This window comes from Salvelinus sp. IW2-2015, linkage group LG15 (assembly GCF_002910315.2).
Source record: "Salvelinus sp. IW2-2015 linkage group LG15, ASM291031v2, whole genome shotgun sequence".
Classification (NCBI taxonomy): domain Eukaryota; kingdom Metazoa; phylum Chordata; class Actinopteri; order Salmoniformes; family Salmonidae; genus Salvelinus; species Salvelinus sp. IW2-2015.
Window position 1 is genome coordinate 31,626,149 of NC_036855.1, and position 20,145 is coordinate 31,646,293.

Sequence of the window (20,145 nt, forward strand, 5' to 3'; positions counted from 1 at the left end):
CGAGCTCATTTATCTCAGTTGATAACTTGACTCCTTTCTCAAACCACTACCTCTCACTACAGGGGGAAATTAATTATGAATATCAGTGAATATTCAAATAAATAAATGGGAACTGGGTTTGGTGGTCAGCCCCTGTATCAGCGAGGAGATAAATCCCTCTAGAGTCAAATTTCTTATACAGTATATATATATRTTTTTTAATTAAACATTGAATTCGCTATTAGCCCATAGAAACGCAGTGTCTGTCCTATATCTGAGAGATATAAGAAAGCTAAGGATTGTTTATTATTTYTTCATTTGTTTTTACCGGGGAATGACCTGTATACGTTTGACCTGGAAATGCCCTATTCACTTCCATACATTTTTCATCCCGGGTACTGGATTACCTTCAGACAAGTCTTGTGAGGCTTGTGGGCGTAGTAGAGTAAAACAACGAACATGAATTGTGGTGGTCATATAGCCCAAACCGTTTGGACTCTGCAGACATTTTCGTGAGAAGACCGATTTTCAGGATGTCTCCTGGTCCGACAAACACTGTAGCTCTACCACCTTCCACCCCAGATGTGGACGGCCGACATGGCCGGATACYGTGGATTGAGACGCAACCCATGCAAAAAAAAACATATCTCTAGCTTAAACATACGGATTTTGATGGGGATTTGTATATTATGCTAATTAGATTCCCACGAGGGCGCGGACATCGACTCTAGGGTGKTGACCTGCATTCCAAATAGACCATATATCCAAAATGGAACTCCATTCACTATATGGTGCACTAGGGCCCTGGTCAAAAGTAGTGCACTAGGGAATAGGGTGCCATTTTGGATGCAGGCCATGTCYATCTTCTGCCCACTCAGTAAAATGTTGCAGCATCATTATTTTGAGTGAGCTGTGGTCTCCGATGCCAGCATTGCAATTCTCTTCGAGGCAAATTAAATGTTCTTTAATGACACCTGTTGTGTTTTACAATGTCAAGTCATATTGGACGGCAATTAAGCATACGATTTTCATAGATTACAGACAACAAAGACACACAACAAGCAGTGGTGTAATGGTGCCTGGAGAAGTGGGTATACTCAAATTTTGCCAAAACTTTACTGAATGGCCCGCCCGGCGAAGGAAAGGTGCCCTGTGTGAAAAAGTCTATGACAAACAGTAACATACACTCTGAATAACCTAAAATGATCAATCGCATATTGTTCTTTCAATCAGGCCAATCCAAGCTGCACTGTGCAAGTAGACTAACAGGAGGCCTACTATTGAAATAGATAAATGAGGCTGTCAACTGAGTCAGAGGTTTCATATTTTTCCCAAAATGTTCAGGTTTTCCCTCTCAAAGTCATACTTTTGTAATATATATATTTTTAAGTKTGTTATAACTCCACAACAATGCTTAAACCACACCAGGAGACCACTTTTGAGGTCTGGGAAAAATCTAAGATAGATTAGATTTTTTTGTGTTGTTACCCTTTAATTCAACTGAGCAGGAACCTACCACTGTTCAAATCAAATCAAATTGTATTGGTCACATACACATGGTTAGCAGTTAATGCGAGTGTAGCGAAGTGCTTGTGCTTCTTGTTCCGACCGTGCAMTAATATCTAACAAGTAATCTAACAATTTCACAACAACTACCTTATACACACAAGTGTAAAGGTGTCACGACTTCCGCCGAAGTCGGCTCCTCTCCTTGTTCGGGCGGCGTTCGGCGGTCGACGTCACCGGCTTTCTAGCCATCGCCGCTCCATTTTTCATGTATCCATTTGTTTTGTCTTGTTCCCTGCACACCTGGTTTTCATTCCCCAATCAATCTACATGTATTTATTCCTCTGTTCCCCATCATGTCTTTGTGTAAGATTGTTTGTGTTACGTGTGTATTGTTGACGCGCAAGACTGGCTTGTTTTTTCCGTGTTATTTTTCCCGAAGATGTTTATTGTTAAACATAATTGTTTTGCTCGTTTTGCACTTTTGCCTAAATAAAGTGTGTGCCTGTTCACAAATCTCTGCTCTCCTGCACCTGACTTCGCTACCAGTACGCACACATTCTGACAAAAGGAATGAATAAGAATATGTACATATAAATATATGGATGAGCAATGGCCGAACGGCATAGGCAAGATGCAGCAGATGGTATAGAGTACAGTATATACATATGAGATGAGTAATGTAGGGTATGTAAACATTATATAAAGTGGCATTGTTTAAAGTGGCTAGTGATACATTTATTACATAAAATGTTTAATTATTAAAGTGGCTAGAGATTTGAGTCAGTATGTTGGCAGCAGCCACTCAATGTTAGTGATGGCTGTTTAGCAGTCTGATGCCTGGAGAAGAGGGTATACTCAAATTTTGGCAAAAATCTATAAAATCTCACACAGTTGCCCTTTAATTCAATTGTGCATGTAGCAAGAGACCATAGTAGTGTTACTGTACAATGTAGGCCTACAGTCATGGGCAGACTGGAACCCAAAATCCCTAATGTAATTCATAACACACCGGCCCATTTTTGTCACGGAGGCACCCACACCAGGCCATTTTCTTCCCCTTGAGGCCCTCATAATTATCCAGATAATTATAATTTTGCTAAAGAAAACACTAAGTTAGACAAGTCCGCTAGGCAAAACAATTGACCAGCCCATCTGGCATTTGCCCGAAATGCCAGATGGCCAGTCTGCCCCTGTGTGTTGGTAGAGTACAGTATACATGTGATGGAAAAACAATTGCCTTTCCGATTGATACAAATCATGATGATATCATTCAGCCAGGTAGACCTACTTTGCAGTCAACATTAAATTGGGAGGGTTTTTTGGAAAAGCCTTTAACATTTTCATTCAAACAGCACATGATGACTGAATTGCACATTACAAAGATTCAACCAAGACTTCGGACCAAACTTTTTCAATGTCTGGCTTGCATACCCATTGTTGCCTTAGTTAGCAATTACTGGTAGATATCATAAGTTGAAACGTCTTTCTTACCTACCCTACTGGCTACCGATGAGTTGCTCCATGAGACAGCCAGTTGAGAGCTGGGCCCTCTTGCTGCCTGATATTAAAAACCTCTCTCAAACCCTCTCTATGACCCTGGGACACAGAGGCCCAAACTTTAGAGAGAAACTCTCCAACCCAGCAGAGCCTACCATCCCCCAGTTTCACACCTCTGGCCCTTGGAAACTCTGTCGCTAGGGGCAATACTTTCCTGACCTGTGTCATGTGACATGGTCAGCCAATCATTGGCCTAGCCAGGGGCAGGAGAACCCCCAACACAATCTCTGAACTCTTCAGTTGCATTTTGGAGCCCAGGTTGAGCACAGCCTATGTAAACCCCTGGCTTCACACAACTCATCAGTTGGACCTTTCTTCCACTAGTCTATTCTCCTTCCTGTTCACTGTGTGTGTGCCTGTCTTGAGTGTGTCAATAAACGTGTGTTCTGTACACCTGTTTCTTACTGGTCATTTCCATCTTCTTACCGGGACGCTGGGACAGTTGCACATATAATCTAAACTGGCACCTCTATTAGAGTCCACCACCAGTTGGTGGCACTCTTTTTCACCTGCGTATAGCCCCCACTACACCACTACATACAGGTACGTTGCACCTTATCACAAATCTAAAGTCCAGGGGAAAGTGGATTGAGATGCCTGGGCACTGTGCTTTTCAGCGGCTGTGGTGCTGAATCAGGTCCGGYGCGCTGTCCATGGTGCTGAATGGTTGTGCGCTGGTATTAGGGCACAAGAGATTCCCACAGGCTAGTTAGATGTGTTCATTCTACCTGCGGTTTCCAAAAGTGCGCAACTGCAGCCTGCAATTTGGGGCGTTTCTGCATGTGGACATTCCTGCATCTGCAGGAATCCCCCCCATAGCAGGAATCCCCCCCATCGAGCATCCCATTGGTTCCTGCATGAATGCTCCTCGGGGGTGAAGGACACTGTCTAGCGGTCGCCCCCGCCTCCCGCTAGCACAGCAGACGGGAGGCTAGGGCAACACCGTATGCTAGCTATCTAGCTAGCTTGCTAGTTAGCGACACCATGTGTGAGCTTGCTAGTTAGCTAGCACATTATTTCACCCCCGCCTCCCGCCTGCTGTGTACCAGAGAATACTGTGCCCAACCGGTTGGGTGAAGGACACTGTGTACCGGTCGGCCCTGTCTCCCGCTAGCACAGCAGATGGGAGGTTAGAGCGACACTGTGTGCTAGCTAGCTAAATAGTTAGCAACACCCTGTACTAGCTAGTGCATTAATGCCGCCTACCGTACTGAAGAGTCGCCGCCTCCCGCCTGTCCTAACTTAAAAATGTACCAATAGAAGTATAAAGAGGGGTTCCTGCAAATGCAGGAATGCCCACATGCTGGGATGCCCCAAATTGCAGGCAGCAATTAGACATCATTGCTTCTACAGTTTAAGTTACAACAAAGATTAGTGACCTAGCAATAGCCTAGTATCCAGCATCCACATCACGTGTGCCAAAAATATACCAACAACTGATGCAACGAGGAGCAATAGCAGGGATAAATGCACTTTGTCCAGTAACAGTGACACTTGTAGGGTAGTGACACAGACTCTTCAGTGGGCTGAGATGTGACCCATTTCCTTTAAGATGTAAAGGAAAGCAAGCAATAGTATGGATGATGAGAGCCAGCTCCTTTGTCTACTGTCTCAGCTATCGCACATGATGATACTGTAATCGAGTTTTACTGGATAATTACATATGAAATAGCTGAACGTATTTCACTACTCAGGCCCGTTAAATGACGTCGCCAAAACAGAGCGTGCATTGAACGTGGCCCGGAAGTTGCTATTGTTTGTGAGGGTACATTTAACCGGAGTAAATAACCTAAACGAAGGCGTTGACGTACTTGTGTAAAATCGAGATGTTTTGAAAATTCWATCGGATAATATAGTTAGCTAACTGTGGCTAGCTGAAATAGCTAATTAGGTCAGTGTTGATATGCGTCTACTAGCATAGATAGCTAACGTTAGCTAAATTGGGTTCTTAGCTTGCAACTAGCTTGCTTCTTCAGCTACCAAGCAACATGCCTTCGTACAAAGCAGTGAGAAAGAGCAACCGCTTCTATTATTTCATCAAATTCACCTTAAATATCTACTCAATGCTCTTCTCGGTAAGTGTTTTAATATTGACTTGTTGGTTTCAGGTACAGGGTTGGGGACCGGACCACAAACATGTTGGATTGTGTGACTGTCAGATAACCACCATCACCTTTGTTTACCACACAGCTAACGTTATATGTTACTAGCCAGCTGTCTAGCTAGCCAGTGTAACAGCTATCTAGTAACTGCCAGGATCTTCTTAGTTGGRTAGCTAGCTAACTCGGGTGTCAAATTGCTTGCAAGAATAACAAATAATGAAAATACTGCTGTGCACACTATTGTCGTTCATTTACTACACTAGGCTACACTGCTTTTGCTGCTTTGTAGTGCAGGGCGTGCCGTGAGACTACTGTGATACAGTTAAAAGTGAAGTGGGAGATTTTCTTTGCCGACAGGAAATGGGATGCTAACTGTAGCCCATTAACACATTTGATTGTTTCAGACTATTCTAGGGCCTTCATATTGCAATATTTGGAAAGAGTAACTAGCTATAGGCCTAAGCCTACCTATTACTCTACATTTGATTAAGCCTAATGAGTCTAATCAGTGTTATAGTCAAATTACCATTTAATGCAGCCTGGTGTTAATGCCTCTTCTTGGTGTTCTGAGACATGTGGGACATTTACTACATTGTTGTTACAGCTTTTCAGGGCAGGAGTGGGTTACACAGGTAAGTCTAATTCACTTAAATGCCATAACATGCTAGCATACATGACACACATASACTTATGTGTCATGTAGGCTTTAAAGTGGAACTGACAGCATTTTGTCAACATTATTCAAATATGTTKATATACACCCACAGGAGGATTGTGGCTGCTTATTTTTCTTTCTGACAAGCAAGAATATAGATATGGTCATTTTCACATTTTCATACATTCACAGAATGTTTGGGAATGACTCAGGCATTTGTGATAATGCTAAGCAATACTATAGAGTGGGAAAGTGTCTGTGCGTTTGGAAAATTAATAGCTACTGCAGCGAATAAAACCTAATAAAAATATCTACACAGACCGGTGCACCATAGCCAATCAGAGCTACAATAGGCTTATATGCAAATAAGCCAATTGCCACACGGGCCTGCCATCAATTACTTTAAACTGGACTGTGTGTTTACAGGCAGTAGCAACAGCAAGACTTTAGATCATTAGAAAGATTTGCCATAAGCCACAGAATACACCTGAATGGATTTCAATAAAATATGTAAATAGCATGGGAGTCCTCTTACATCAAATTTGATTGGTCACATACGCATGGTTAGCAGATGTTAATGCGAGTGTATCGAAATGCTTGTGCTTCTAGTTCRGACAGTGCAGTAATATCTAACAATTCCCCAACAACTACCTAATAAACACAAATCTAAAGGGGTGAATGAGAATATGTACATATAAATATATGGATGGGCGATGGCCAAGCGGCATAGGCAAAGTGCAATAGATCGTATAAAATACACTACATATGATATTAATAATGTAAGATATGTAAACATTATTAAAGTGTCATTATTTAAAATGGCATTGTTTAAAGTGACTAGTGATCCATTTATTAAAGTGGCCAGTGATTGGGACTCAGTGTAGGCAGCAGCCACTCAATGTTAGTGGTGGCTGTTTAGCAGTCTGATGGCCTTGAGATAGAAGCTGTTTTTCAGTCTCTCGGTCCCGGCTTTGATGCACCTGTACTGACCTCGCCTTTTGGATAGTAGCGGTGTGAACAGGCAGTGGCTCGGTTGGTTGTTGTCGTTGCTGATCTTTTTGGACTTCCTGTGACATCGGGTGCTGTAGGTGTCATGGAGGGCAGATAGTTTGCCCRCGGTGATGCYTTGTGCAGACCGCACCACCCTCTGGAGTGCCTTGCGGTTGAGGGCGGTGCTGTTGCCGTACCAGGCTGTGATACAGGATGCTCTCGATTGTGCATCTGTAAAAATTTKTTCAGCCTCCTCAGGTTGAAGAGGCGCTGTTGCACCTTCTTCACCACGCTGTCTGTGTGGGTGGACCATTTCAGTTTGTTTGTGATGTGTACGCCGAATAACTTAAAGCTTTCCACCTTCTCCACTGCTTCTTCCTGAAGTCCACGATCATCTCCTTTGTTTTGTTGAAGTTGAGTGAGAGGTTGTTTTCCTGACACCACACTCCGAGTGCCCTCACCTCCTCCCTGTAGGTTGTCTCGTCGTTGTTGGTAATCAAGCCCACTACTGTTGTGTCGTCTGCAAACTTGATGATTGATTTGGAGGCGTGCATGGCCACGCAGTCGTGGGTGAACAGAGAGTACAGGAGGGGGCTGAGCACAACCCTTGTGGGGCCCCAGTGTTGAGGGTCAGCGAAGTGGAGATGTTGTTTCCTACCTTCACCACCTGGGGGCGGCCCGTCAGGAAGTCCAGGACCCAATTGCACAGGGCGGGGTTGAGACCCAGGGCCTCCAGCTTAATGATGAGCTTGGAGGGTACTATGGTGTTGAATGCTGAGCTGTAGTCAATGAACAGCATTCTTACATGGCTATTCCTCTTGTCCAGATAGGATAGGGTAGTGTGATGGCGATTGCATCGTCTGTGGACCTGTTGAGGCGGTATGCAAACTGAAGTGGGTCTAGGGTGGCCGGTAAGGTGATATGATCCTTGACTAGTCTCTCAAAGCACTTCATGATGACAGAAGTGAGTGCTACAGGGCGGTAGTCATTTAGTTCAGTTATCTTTGCCTTCTTGGGTACAGGAACAATGGTGGCCCGGTGTCTGAACCGATTCCGACAACATATCCCGAGAGAGCCATGTTTCCGTGAAACKGAATGTTACAGTCTCTGATGTCTCTCTGGAATTTTGTCTACCTTGTTGTCAAGAGACTGGACATTGGTGAGTAGTATACCCGGGAGCGGTGGGCGATGTGCACGTCTACGGAGCCTGACCAGGAGGCTGCTCCATCTGCCCCTTCTGCGGTGCTGTTGTTTTGGGTCGGCTTCTGGGATTAGATCCATTGTCCTGGGTGGTGGTCCAAACAGAGGATCCGCTTCAGGAAAGTTGTATTCCTGGTCGTAATGTTGGTAAGTCGACGTTGCTCTTTTATCCAATAGTTCTTCCCGGCTGTATGTAATAAGACTTAAGATTTCCTGGGGTAACAATGTAAGAAATAATACAGAAATAAACAAAATACTGCATAGTTTCCGAATGACTCGAAGCGAGGCGACCATCTCTGTCGGCTCCATCTTGTTCCTTTGGGAACTTTACATTCCTATTGATCAAACAACAATGAAAAGGTAGGCTCTCTCGCCCTCTGTTGCCTATGCACATCAGCAACAACAAGATCAACAGCTAATGTTAACCAGCGCGAGTTGAGCTAAAATCTAACAAGGGAACAGTAGATAAACCCTCAACCCTTTTTGGGTTGGCCGTCAAAATTTCACTGATGAACGATGGGGAGTAGCCTACTCGCTCTTCTGCAGCTTGCTTGTCATTGCATGCTTGTCCCAACCCACGTTTTGACGACTGAATGGGAACTTGCCTGCCTGCCCGCTAGTGWTGTGAAAAATTCTCAATTTTTGAACAACCCTTTTTACTGACTCGAGAGACATGATTTGTTTTTTTCAGAGTGACTCTTTAATTTATGTCATTCGTTTGACCTACTGGCCACAATTAATTCTACAGCAGTATTAAAAGCCAATTCATGCTTTCTCTGGCCATGCGATCCAGAGGCTCCTTACAGAGGGTGTGATGCAATTGCAGATTCTCTGCTTCCTTGACAACTTCCTTCGCAACAGTTCTGCTCTGCGACGAGCAAGAAGTATGACTGCACTGACTTCTTCAGAGGTCGTATCGCTGTAAATGAGGTACGGTCAATGCAGACTCCGGATTTACCATGCAGAGCCTTTAAATACCGGCGACTCCGGATATGTGCTCCGACCAGCAACTGTCCATGTGTGCAAGGGAAAATAAATGATGCTGCAGCATAGAGAAGAAAAAATACATATTTGGAACTGATAATTGATCACATGGCGCAAGAATGAATGCAATTAATTGAATGTTATGATGGACACAGCTTTGTAGAACCACAACATACACATCCTCTGCTCAACAAACTCGAACTCGAGAACAAATCTTTTGGGGGGGCTGCAATTCGCAAACGGTATCACTCAGTCAAGCAATGCCAAGTGTCGTTTAACAATCTAGTCCGGTTGCAGACACCACAAATAGACCTAGTTTAAACTGTGTCAAGTAGGGCTATCCCCGACTAAAATAAATTAATAATAATCTTTGTCAACCGAAAGTCGTCTGTTTTTTCGACCATTCGATTGGTCGACATTTTTAAATGTGTATTTTTCCATATATCAAATCAAACTTTATTTGTCACTTGCGCCAAATACAACAAGTGTAGACCTTACCGTGAAATGCTTACTTACAAGCCATTAACCAACAGTGCAGTTCAAGAAGCGTTAAGAAAATACTTACAAATAAACTAAAGTAAAAAAATTATAAAAAGTAACACAATAACATAATAATAACGAGGCTATATACAGGGTGTACCGAGTCAGTGTGCGGGGGTACAGGTTAGTTGAGGTAATTTGTACATGTAGGTAGGGGTGAAGTAATAAACAGCAAGTAGCAGCAGTGTACAAAACAAATGGGAGGGGGGTCAATGTAAATAGTTCGGTGGCCATTTGATTAATTGTTCAGCAGTCTTCTGGCTTGGGGGTAGAAGCTGTTATGGAGCCTTTTGGTACTAGACTTTGCGCTCCGGTACCGCTTGCCATGCGGTAGCAGAGAAAACAGTCTTGGGTGACTGGAGTCTCTGACAATTTTATGGGCTTTCATCTGACACCGCCTATTATATACACTTGAAGTAGGAAGTTTACATACKCTTAGGTTGGAATCATTAAAACTKGTTTTTCAACCACTCCACAAATGTATTATTAACATACTATAGTTTTGGCAAGTCGGTTAGGACATCTACTTTGTGCATGACACAAGTAATTTTTCTAACAATTGTTTACAGACAGGTTATTTCACTTATAATTCACTGTATCACTATTCCAGTGGGTCAGAAGTTTACATACAATAAGTTGACTGTGCCTTTAAACAGCTTGGAACATTCCAGAAAATGGTGTCATGGCTTTAGAAGCATCTGATAGGCTAATTGACATCATTTGAGTCAATTGGAGGTGTACCTGTGGAAGGCCTACCTTCAAACTCAGTGCCTCTTTGCTTGACATCATAGAAAATCAAAAGAAATTAGCCAAGACCTCAGAAAAAAATGGTAGACCTGGTTCATCATTGGAAGCAATTTCCAAACGCCTGAAGGTAACCACGATTCATCTGTACAAACAATAGCTACGCAAGTAAAACAACCATGGGACCACGCAGCCGTCATACCGCCTCAGGAAGGAGAAACATTCTGTCTCCTAGAGATGAACGTACTTTGCGTTTAAAAGTGCAAATCAATCCCAGAACAACAGCAAAGGACCTTGTGCAGATGCTGGAGGAAACAGGTACAAAAGTATCTATATCCACAGTAAAACGAGTTCATAATCGACATAACCTGAAAGGGTGCTCAGCAAGGAAGAAGCCACTGCTCCCAAACCACCATAAAAAGCCAGACAACGGTTTGCAACTGCACATGGGGACAAAGATTGTACTTTTGGAGAAATGTCCTTTGTTGTGATGAAACAAAAATAGAACAGTTTGGCCATAATGACCATTGTATGTTTGGAGGGAAAAGAGAGGTTTGCAAGCCGAAGAACACTATCCCAACCGTGAAGCACGGGGTGGCAGCATCATGTTGTGGGCTGCTTTGTTGCCGGAGGGACTGGTGCACTTCACAAAATAGATGGCATATTGAGGAAGGGAAATGTATTTGGATATATTGAAGCAACATCTCAAGACATCAGTCAGGAAGTTAAAGCTTGGTCGCAAATGGGTCTTCCAAATGGACAATGACCCCAAGCATACTTCCAAAGTTGGGGCAAAATGCTTAAGGACAACAAAGTCAAGGTACTGGAGTGGCCATCACAAAGCCCTGACCTCAATCCTATAGAAAATGAACTGAAAAAGCATGTGCGAGCAAGGAGGCCTACAAACTTGACTGAGTTACACCAGCTGTACGGATGAATGGGCCAAAATTCACCCAACTTATTTGGGAAGCTTCTGGAAGGCTAGTTAAACTATTTAAAGGCAACGCTACCAAATACTAATTGAGTGTTTGTAAACTTCTGACCCACGGGAAGTGAATGAAAGAAATGAAAGCTGGAATAAATCATTCTCTCGACTATTATTTTGACAGTTCACATTCTTAACATAAAGTGGTGATCCTAACTGACCTAAGACAGGAATTTTTACTGGGATAAATGTCAGGAATGTGAAAAACTGAATTTAAATGTATTTGGCTAAGGTGTATGTAAACTTCTGACTTCAACTGTAGGTCCTGGATGGCAGGAAGCTTGGCCCCAGTGATGTACTGGGCCGTACGCACTACCCTCTGTAGTGCCTCTTTTCAGTCTCCTGAGGGGAAAAAGGTTTGGCGTGCCCTCTTCACGACTGTCTTGGTGTATTTAGACCATGATAGTTCMTTGGTGATGTGGACACCAAGGAACTTGAAACTCTCGACCCGCTACGCTACAGCCCTATAAATCACATTGGCTACACCTGGCCTGTCTGCAATGAACTTGAAACATTGTATTAACTTGGGCCTGGCCAAAAGCATGCGCTAGCAAGCTTGAAACATTGTATAAAGTATTCTGGGCCCTCAGAGTTTCCCACGCCAGTGAGCTCGGGACAGACACAGCTGTAGGCTATTTGCGCAAGGGGTAAGAAGCAGTACTTGACTTGGGCAGGAGCCCACCGAAGCTGACTACCAGCACCTCACATTTTCTGCTGCTTGAGCTCCTGTTCCTCTTATGGAATATTAACTCAAAAGTATTGTGGAGCTCCTGCACCTAAATATAAACKGTACCAGCACTCAAAATGAGTACTGGAACATATTTCAGTCCAAGTCAAGCACTGATAAGAGGTAATCAAGTAGGCCTATTTTATGACGTTTCTACTGGATCAGAGCATGCCAGTTGAAACAGTGCATCCCGAATAGCTCGAGSAAGTAAACAATGTACCAGGTTGGCTGTGATTTGCAACCTGATAGCAATATTTGTTGGACTACCAAGACGTACTGTATATTGGTGAATTATATTAATCATGCATTTTAACTGCATCTATCTATTCAGACAAAAAAAGCCTTACTCTACGTCATACATTTACTTTATGGCTACTTTTGACAAGGACCCATAGGGCTGTGTTCAGTATGGGCCCTGGTRAAAAGTAGTGCACTGTATCAGGAATAAGGTGCCATTTCGGAAGCAGCTGGTGTGTTAAGAGACATCTCTTGAGACCGAGGCCTTGAGTGAGAGCAGTGGTCCTGAGAGGGATCAACTGTTCACTCTGCTCGGTCTCTGCAGGTGATGCAATATTAACTACAACGGTCTCTACGGTCATCTCACCACCAGGCAGAGAAGAGGGATGCAGCCAATAACTGTACATATGAATGGACAAAGCCGTRGATCACGTGACACCGTTCATTCCTATGTGAAGACTCAATAGCGCATTGAAGACAAATGAAGTTGGTTAAGATGGACATAACATGCCCAGTTTAAGCTACTCCAGGAAGTGACGTTGAAGGCTAGRTCAGTGCTGCCCCCTCTCACTGAGAGGCACGTGTCTTCACTGACATTTTCAACCTCTCGCTGTCCGAGTCTGTAATAGCAACATGTTTTAAGCAGATCACCATAGTGACGGTGCCCAAGAACACCAAGGTAACCTGCCTAAATGACTACCGACCCGTAGCACTCACATCTGTAGCCATGAAGTGCTTTGAAAGGCTGGTCATGGCTCACAATCAACACCATTATCCTAGAAACCCTAGACCCACTCCAATTTGGTTACTGCCCCAACAGATCCACAGATGATACAATCTCTATTGCATTCTACACTGCCCTTTCCCATCTGGACAAAATGAACACCTATGTGAGAATGCTATTCATTGACTACAGCTCAGCGTTCAACACCATAGTYCCCTCAAAGCTCACCAATAAGCTAAGGACCCTGGGACTKAACACCTCCCTCTGCAARTGGATCCTGGACTTCCTGACGGGCCGTCCCCAGGTGGTAAGGATAGGTAACAACACATCCGCCACGCTGATCCTCAACACAGGGGRTCCTCAGTGTTGCATGCTCAGTCCCCTCCTGTACTCCCTGTTCACTCATGACTGCACGGCCATGCACGACTCCAACACCATCATTAAATTTGCRGATGACACAACAGTGATAGGCCTGATCAGCGACGAGACAGCCTATAGGAAGGAGGTCAGAGACCTGGCCGTGGTGCCAGGACAACAACCTCTCCCTCAAAGTGATCAAGACAAAGGAGATGATTGTGGACTACAGGATAAGGAGGACCGAGCACGTCCCCATTCTCATCGACGGGGCTGCAGTGGAGCAGGTTGAGAGCTTCAAGTTCCTTGGTGTCCACATCACCAACAAACTATCATGGTCTATGCACAACAAGACAGTCATGAAGAGGTCACGACAAAACCTATTCCCCCTCAGGAGACTGAAAAGATTTGGCATMGGTCCTCAGATCCAGGTTCTACAGCTGCACCGTCAAGAGCATCCTGACTGGTTGCATCACTGCTTGGTATGGCAACGGCTCGGCCTCCGACTGCAAGGCACTACAGAGGGCCTGCGAACAGGCCAATCCATCACTGGGGCCAAGCTTCCTGCCATTCAGGACCTCTATACCAGGCGGTGTCAGAGGAAGGCCCTAAAAATTGTCAAAGACTCCAGCCACCCTAGTCATAGACTGTTCTCTCTGCTACCGCACGGCAAGCGATACTGGAGCTCCAAGTCTAGGTCCAAGAGGCTTCTAACCAGCTTCTGCCCCAAAGCCATAAGACTCCTGAACATCTAGTCAAATGGCTACCCACCCAGACTATTTGCACCCAACCCCCCTTTACACCACTGCTACTCTCTGTTGTCATCTATGCATAGTCACTTTAATATCTCTACCAACATGTACATACTACCTCAACTAACCGGTGCCCCRGTACATTGACTCTGTATCGGTACCCCCCCCCCCCTGTATATAGTCTCGCTATTGTTATTTTACTGCTGATCTTTAATTGCTTGCTACTTTTATCTCTTATTCTTATCCATATTTTTTGGGAACTGTGTTGTTGGTTAGGTGCTCGTAAGTAAACATTTCACTGTAAGGTTTACACCTGTTGTATTCGGCGCATGTGACAAATAAAATTTGATTTGAACTCAAGTTGAAGGCCACCGGGGTACTGCAGGCTGAATTAGCATCTCAATTATCCTCATAACTTCTTCTGTGTGCCATTTTTAAAACAATTGGTTCAAGGACATACATCTGGTGWAATTAGAAGAAGTTACTGGTACCATGATTGTCTTTGAATGTTGTATTTATTTACTCAAATTGACCATGAAGATTTCCATTTTRCCATTCACTATAATGGAGGGGGGTCATGTTTTCTGCTAACAATGCCTGCGGTACTGTGGTCGGCCTTCAACTCCCGTGGCTTCAATGAGGGGGGGGATCGTTTTCCCCTGCATGCAGCTAAAAGAGAGGATGAAGGGAACTGGCGGAGATTGTATGKGATATGGATGAGTGACTTTGGCCATGACTTTCAATTGGTTTTCTTGGCTATACATCAGAGTTTATGTTATAAAATTCAGCCTACCCTTGAGTAGTGACTCAGTGTTTAGGCGTATAGTGACGTCTTTGTACATTTATATGTGTGCCTATGGGGAAAATCACCAATATCTCTCTCACCGTAGACAACCTTTGAGTGCCATTGAATAATTCCATTTTTTTGTTGTTGTGTGTTCTCATGTAGTTAACCTAGGTGTTGGTGCGCTGCCTGGAAAGTGTTGGGACTAGAATGTCTAGTATAGGCTAGTGCTCTCTTACACTTTTTGTTGTTTACATTTACATTTTAGTCATTTAGCAGACGCTCTTATCCAGAGCGACTTACAGTAGAGTGCATACAACATTGTTGTTGTCATATTTGAATTGCAAACCCTATCCTAGGCTAATGGATGAGTCAGCCAATTTTGATAGTATTTTACTCATCCAGTTACTTTATCAGTTAAATGTAACCATGCCCCTTCCATCACGCTCTCTTTCCACCACCATTTTTGGCGAATCCTCGTCTTCCTAGAATCAATCAGTGGGTATAATGAATCCCTCGCTCTCTCTCACTCTCTGCTTTCTCACCCTCTCTCTCACTCCATGACTCTCCTTCTAACCTCAAAGGAAATTGCAGTCGTTTTCATGTTCAATTTGCACACTCTTTCTCTCTCTCTCTCTCTCACTCTCAAGAAACTGTAATACGGCATTTCCACTGAGCATTCACCCCGGTGTTTTACCCAAAAGGCTCAGACCTTTCTGTTTCCATCTATGCATTTACACAATGGCTGACTTGAACACCTTCTCACAAACCAACAGTCCTGAATGATGCGGAGGTTGTTGGTTCTGCTCGCCACACGTCTTTAGAGTCACTCTCCTGACGGAAACACAATAACACTAGACGTACATTAACATAAAACACTGGCGGCCCACTGGTGTGGGGGTAAGTCTCGATGGAAAAGCACCATCAGTGACTTAATTTGCTTGGATTTTTATTTTCTCTCCTTCTTTCCAGTCTTTCTCACTTCTTCTTTCTTCCTCTCACCTTCCTTTCAGCTCCCACTCTTCCGTGTTGAGATTTAGTGCCTTGGCTTGTGTTCCTCCCAGAGCTTCCCTGGCCCACAGCCAGCCATGCAGGGGCTCTCGTAGTTAATTAATGCTGTTTCTTCCCCTTGTCTCTTCAATCTGCTTAATGTAATTTCACACACAGTTTTGCGGGAATCCGTATGACGTGCATGCATAAGTGTGTGTGTATGTAGGTTTTTTGGGGGAAGGAGAGAGTCAGGCAACTAATCCTTTAAGAGTGTGTGCCCTATTTGCATAGCTTATCAGTCTGAGGTTTGGTCATTTTAGGATATTTGTCTCTCGGTCTCAGTGTGTCTAGCCTACTACACTACGGCGGGAGACAGAATAAATAAGAAAGGAACTAAGGTTCSTCTGTAAGAGACTTGAATTAGGCCTATATCTTTGAAAACGGAGCCTTTTAATACATTTTCCGATGTTGGGCGGGGTGGTGGTGGCTGTCCGTAGTGAATGGACTAGAGTAGGTAAAGAGCGAAGAGGCTCGCTCTCTTAGTGCAGAGTGCCTTTCTCCGTAATTGAGAATCAATAGGTAGGCCTAGGTGGTGGCAATTGTTGGTTGTTTTTCTTTTTTGCGAGCGTTGCAGAAAGAAAGAACTATCATTGGGTCAAAGCTTGTGTTCCGAATGGCACCCTATTCCCTATGTTGCCTTTTGTATAGTTCCTTTAATTCACGATAAAGGGAATAGGGTGCCATTTGGGATGTTACCTAAGTGAACTAGCAGCCCACCCTGCCCTGGTTTTGAAAGCTCCCAAATGGCACTCTAGGAGCTAGTCAAGTGGGTTGTTTTATACTAACGAGGGTGATGTCGCAGCGAGACAGGAGCTAGGCCCACCATTTTCTGTCCTCTCCTGTCTCCGTCATCTTCTGTTCCCTATTTGCTAACTTTATTTTGGCAGCAGGGTGTGGAGCAGGAGCACTAGGGTCTTTAGGCTCTGGTTAAAAGTAGTGCACTATTGGTAATAGGGTACCATTTGGGGCTCATTGATGCTCTTTTAAAGATGTCCTTGTTATTTGAAATCAGCTATGGGTATGTAATCCAATCCACGGTAGCTTTGAACATAACAGTTGGTGCTGAGCAATTAGTGCTTTTTGTGATTGGTTCGATTTCTTAAAAAAAAGAAAAAGTAATCACGTTTTTTTTTTTTTTTTTTACATTAAATGCTCTATGCATTATGTGGGTTTAATTATGTAACAACAGAATAAAACAATGAATAAAAGTCCCATGAAGGTAGTGACTACCCGACTGCTTATCACTTATTAACCATGATTTTTTCACATTACTTTAATAAAATATGTGTTTTATTTGAGGACATTATTATTTAATTCCAAGTCCTCATCTCTATGCTATGCTGTCTGACAAAAATCAACATTTTTGTAGTTCTTCAAAGTAAATAAGGCATACTTTTATGACTGCTGAATACCAACTATCAATCACTTTGATCATGTATTTTCAGGTAGGGATACCTCGCGAAGAAACAGCTTTCCATCCCTCTCGATCGTGCGTTCTCTCTTCTTTTCGTATCGTGTCTGCTCCACACAGAACGGACAAGTAGACAGACGCAKAATGGATTATAAACCATTTCGAATATTAGCCTGTTGGAAACTCGCTACTACATCGCACAGTTCGGGCGTGATCGGACTTATCTCTACAGAAACTGCGCATCCAGCTCACACAGGAAAAAACAAACGAAATGGAATTCAAATAATTGAACTGACGTTGGTCAAACTTTTGTTTAAAAAATGAAAATTAACAMACATTTTGGTTAATCGCTCAGCACTAATGGCAAAAGCATTTAATGTTCCTCGCTTGGTTAGGCTATGCTTTCTATGCACGCTGCTGTCATAAGATCCTGTTATTTGCAGTGACGCTAATTCATAAAGATGGCACCCTGCAGTGTTCTGACCTTCTCACCCCAACCCGCTCTCCCTCTCTCCCATCTCCTTTCTCTCCCCTACTGCCCTRTCTCCTCCCCACCTCTCTCTGTCTTCCTCCTTTCTCCCTGCCTTACCCCTCTCTTCTCTTACGACTCCCATCTCACTGTCTCGCCGCTTCTACCCCCACCCTCTCTCCCTGTCTCCCGCTCTCTCTTCCTTCCCCTCTTGCCCTGCCTCTTCACTCTCTCCCTGCCTCCCCTACCCCCTCTCCCCTCCTACAGCTCCTGGGCCTGTGTGTGCTGTGCGTGGGGGTGTACGCGGAGGTGGAACGCCAGAATAACCGTACCCTGGAGGGGGTGTTCCTGGCCCCCGCTGTGGTGCTCATCCTGCTGGGCCTGGTGATGTTCACCGTCTCCCTGGTGGGCATGGTGGGCTCCCTCAGGGACAACAAGACCCTGCTACACATGGTGAGAGCGGGGAGGGATGGAGCGTGGGGAGGAAGATGGAGGGAGGAGAAGGACCTGCTACACATGGTGAGAGAGGATGGAGGGTAGGATTGGAGAGGGAGATGAGAGCGGGAGGAAAGGAAGGAGGGGAAAGTTATGTCCGGCGGAAGCACATGGTGAGTGCACTGGTGAGAGTAAAGGGATTGGAGGGTAGATGAGATGAGAAGAGGAGAGGGGAGGACATGGTGGGGGTGATCGCGGATAGAGACATAGCGAGGAGAGAAACCCCCTCACGAAGTCAGAGAAAGAGAAGAGAGGAGGAGGGGACTGACTGGGTATGTCAGTAAGCCTGATGACGGGTTGCCTGTCTCAGCCCAGCAAAGCCATCTGCAGGGCACTTTGTTCTCAATCAGTTATCTCCTTTCCAAACTGGGATATACAGAAGCAGCTAAAGTCCCTCTAAACTCTGTCCCTCTGGTTTGTGTCATGCTAAACCCCCCCCCCCCTCTCTCTTCAAAGGGCTTTATTGGGCATTGGGAAACATTGTTTACATTGCCAAAGCATGGAATAGACAATACCTATTCTCTCTCCTCTCCACCAGTTCTTGTGTGTTCTGTGTGTCCTACTGTTCCTGCAAGTTGTGGCTCTCATCGTTGCACTCATCTTTGAGAAGAAGGCCAGTTCTCTAATTTCTGGCACCTACACACATGCATGCACGCACACGTCATCTGTAACATGTTCACATGGTACAGCAGTGTCCCCTTTGGCATAGCCTCCAGCCACGAAAAGATCACATCACAGCAGCATTCAATGTGTTGGATGATGACTTCCATCGCTCAATCATCCCCACCCCTCTCTCTTTACTCTTCCTCCTCTCTCTCTCCCTGTAGACATCAGCCTTGTTCCAAAGTAGCATACGAGAGGGAATTAAACACTATTACGATGATCTGGACTTCAAAAACATCTTGGACTTTGTGCAACAGAAGGTWAGAGAGGACTCYCTTTACATTAACGGAAGCAACAGACAGGATATAGTGATGTGTGTGTGTGTGTGTGTGTTGAATGTAGGATACACTGAGATGGATAGAGTATGAGTGATTGAAAAAACAACAGACTGAACTCTGTCATTATTAAATCCTCCCCCACTACACACACACACACTAGTCTTTTGAGAGGTTGGCTAATTTTGTATTTTATCTCTGCCATTCATCCTGGTTAATTAATTAACCAGACCACATATATATTTATTTATTTAACCTTTATTTAACTAGGCAACTAGGCATAATAATCCTCACTGCTGCAGGCATTCAATCCTTTCATTGGCCACCATTGTTCACACCTCTCAAAGCTTTCATTTCCACCTGTGTAACAAATGGCGCACACTATTCTCTAGACAGTCTGCTACTTTCGACAGAGCCATATGATTCCTGGTCAAAAGTAGTGCTCTATATAGGGTGTCATTTGGGGAACGGCTGTTGTCATTTGCACACCTATTAGAGTGCKTCTATCTCAATCAGCAGTGGAGTACAACGCTGTTGAGCCCCACAAAGAGAACAACACAATAACAAGCTGCTGCTGCCACTATAATACCAAAAGATACCAAAAGCGTTGACCCGCTGTCGTATCTCTACTTTTCTCTCTACGCTGCTATCAACATGCTAGGTTATCCATCTGATTTCCTACAGCCTGCACAAGTTTAAAGTGTAGTCTTTATTTGAGTGTCAAAGTCCCGGTTTACCTGGGGCCCTCGCTCCCTGTCTGYCAATCTCCACATCGATATCGATTTGCTGGGGGAAATGGGTTGTGAGATTGAAGTCAATGAATGAAGCCAGCCCTGCCCTGGGTTGAAAGGATAAAGATTGGGTGATTCCCAAATGGCTATTATCTGCAGTTGAAGTCGGAAGTTTACATACACTTAGGTTGGAGTCATTAAAACTCGTTTTTAAACCACTCCACAAAT

General features: G+C 44.2%; 1 protein-coding gene across 2 annotated transcripts in view; it reads left to right on the forward strand.

Annotated features, from left to right (window-relative positions):
* The first annotated feature begins 4,542 nt into the window (after positions 1-4,542).
* LOC111975045 (tetraspanin-15-like) overlaps positions 4,543-20,145 on the forward strand; it is a 31,469-nt gene continuing 15,866 nt past the window's right edge. Inside the window, exons 1-4 of one of the 2 annotated variants that reach the window (XM_024003205.2) lie at positions 4,547-5,120; positions 18,021-18,206; positions 18,787-18,861; positions 19,076-19,171. In XM_024003205.2, the coding sequence (XP_023858973.1) occupies positions 5,034-5,120; positions 18,021-18,206; positions 18,787-18,861; positions 19,076-19,171 (444 nt within the window). In that variant the 5' untranslated portion in view covers positions 4,547-5,033. Of the gene's footprint in view, positions 5,121-18,020; positions 18,207-18,786; positions 18,862-19,075; positions 19,172-20,145 lie in introns of both variants that reach the window. The other variant, XM_024003206.2, reaches the window with a different exon arrangement.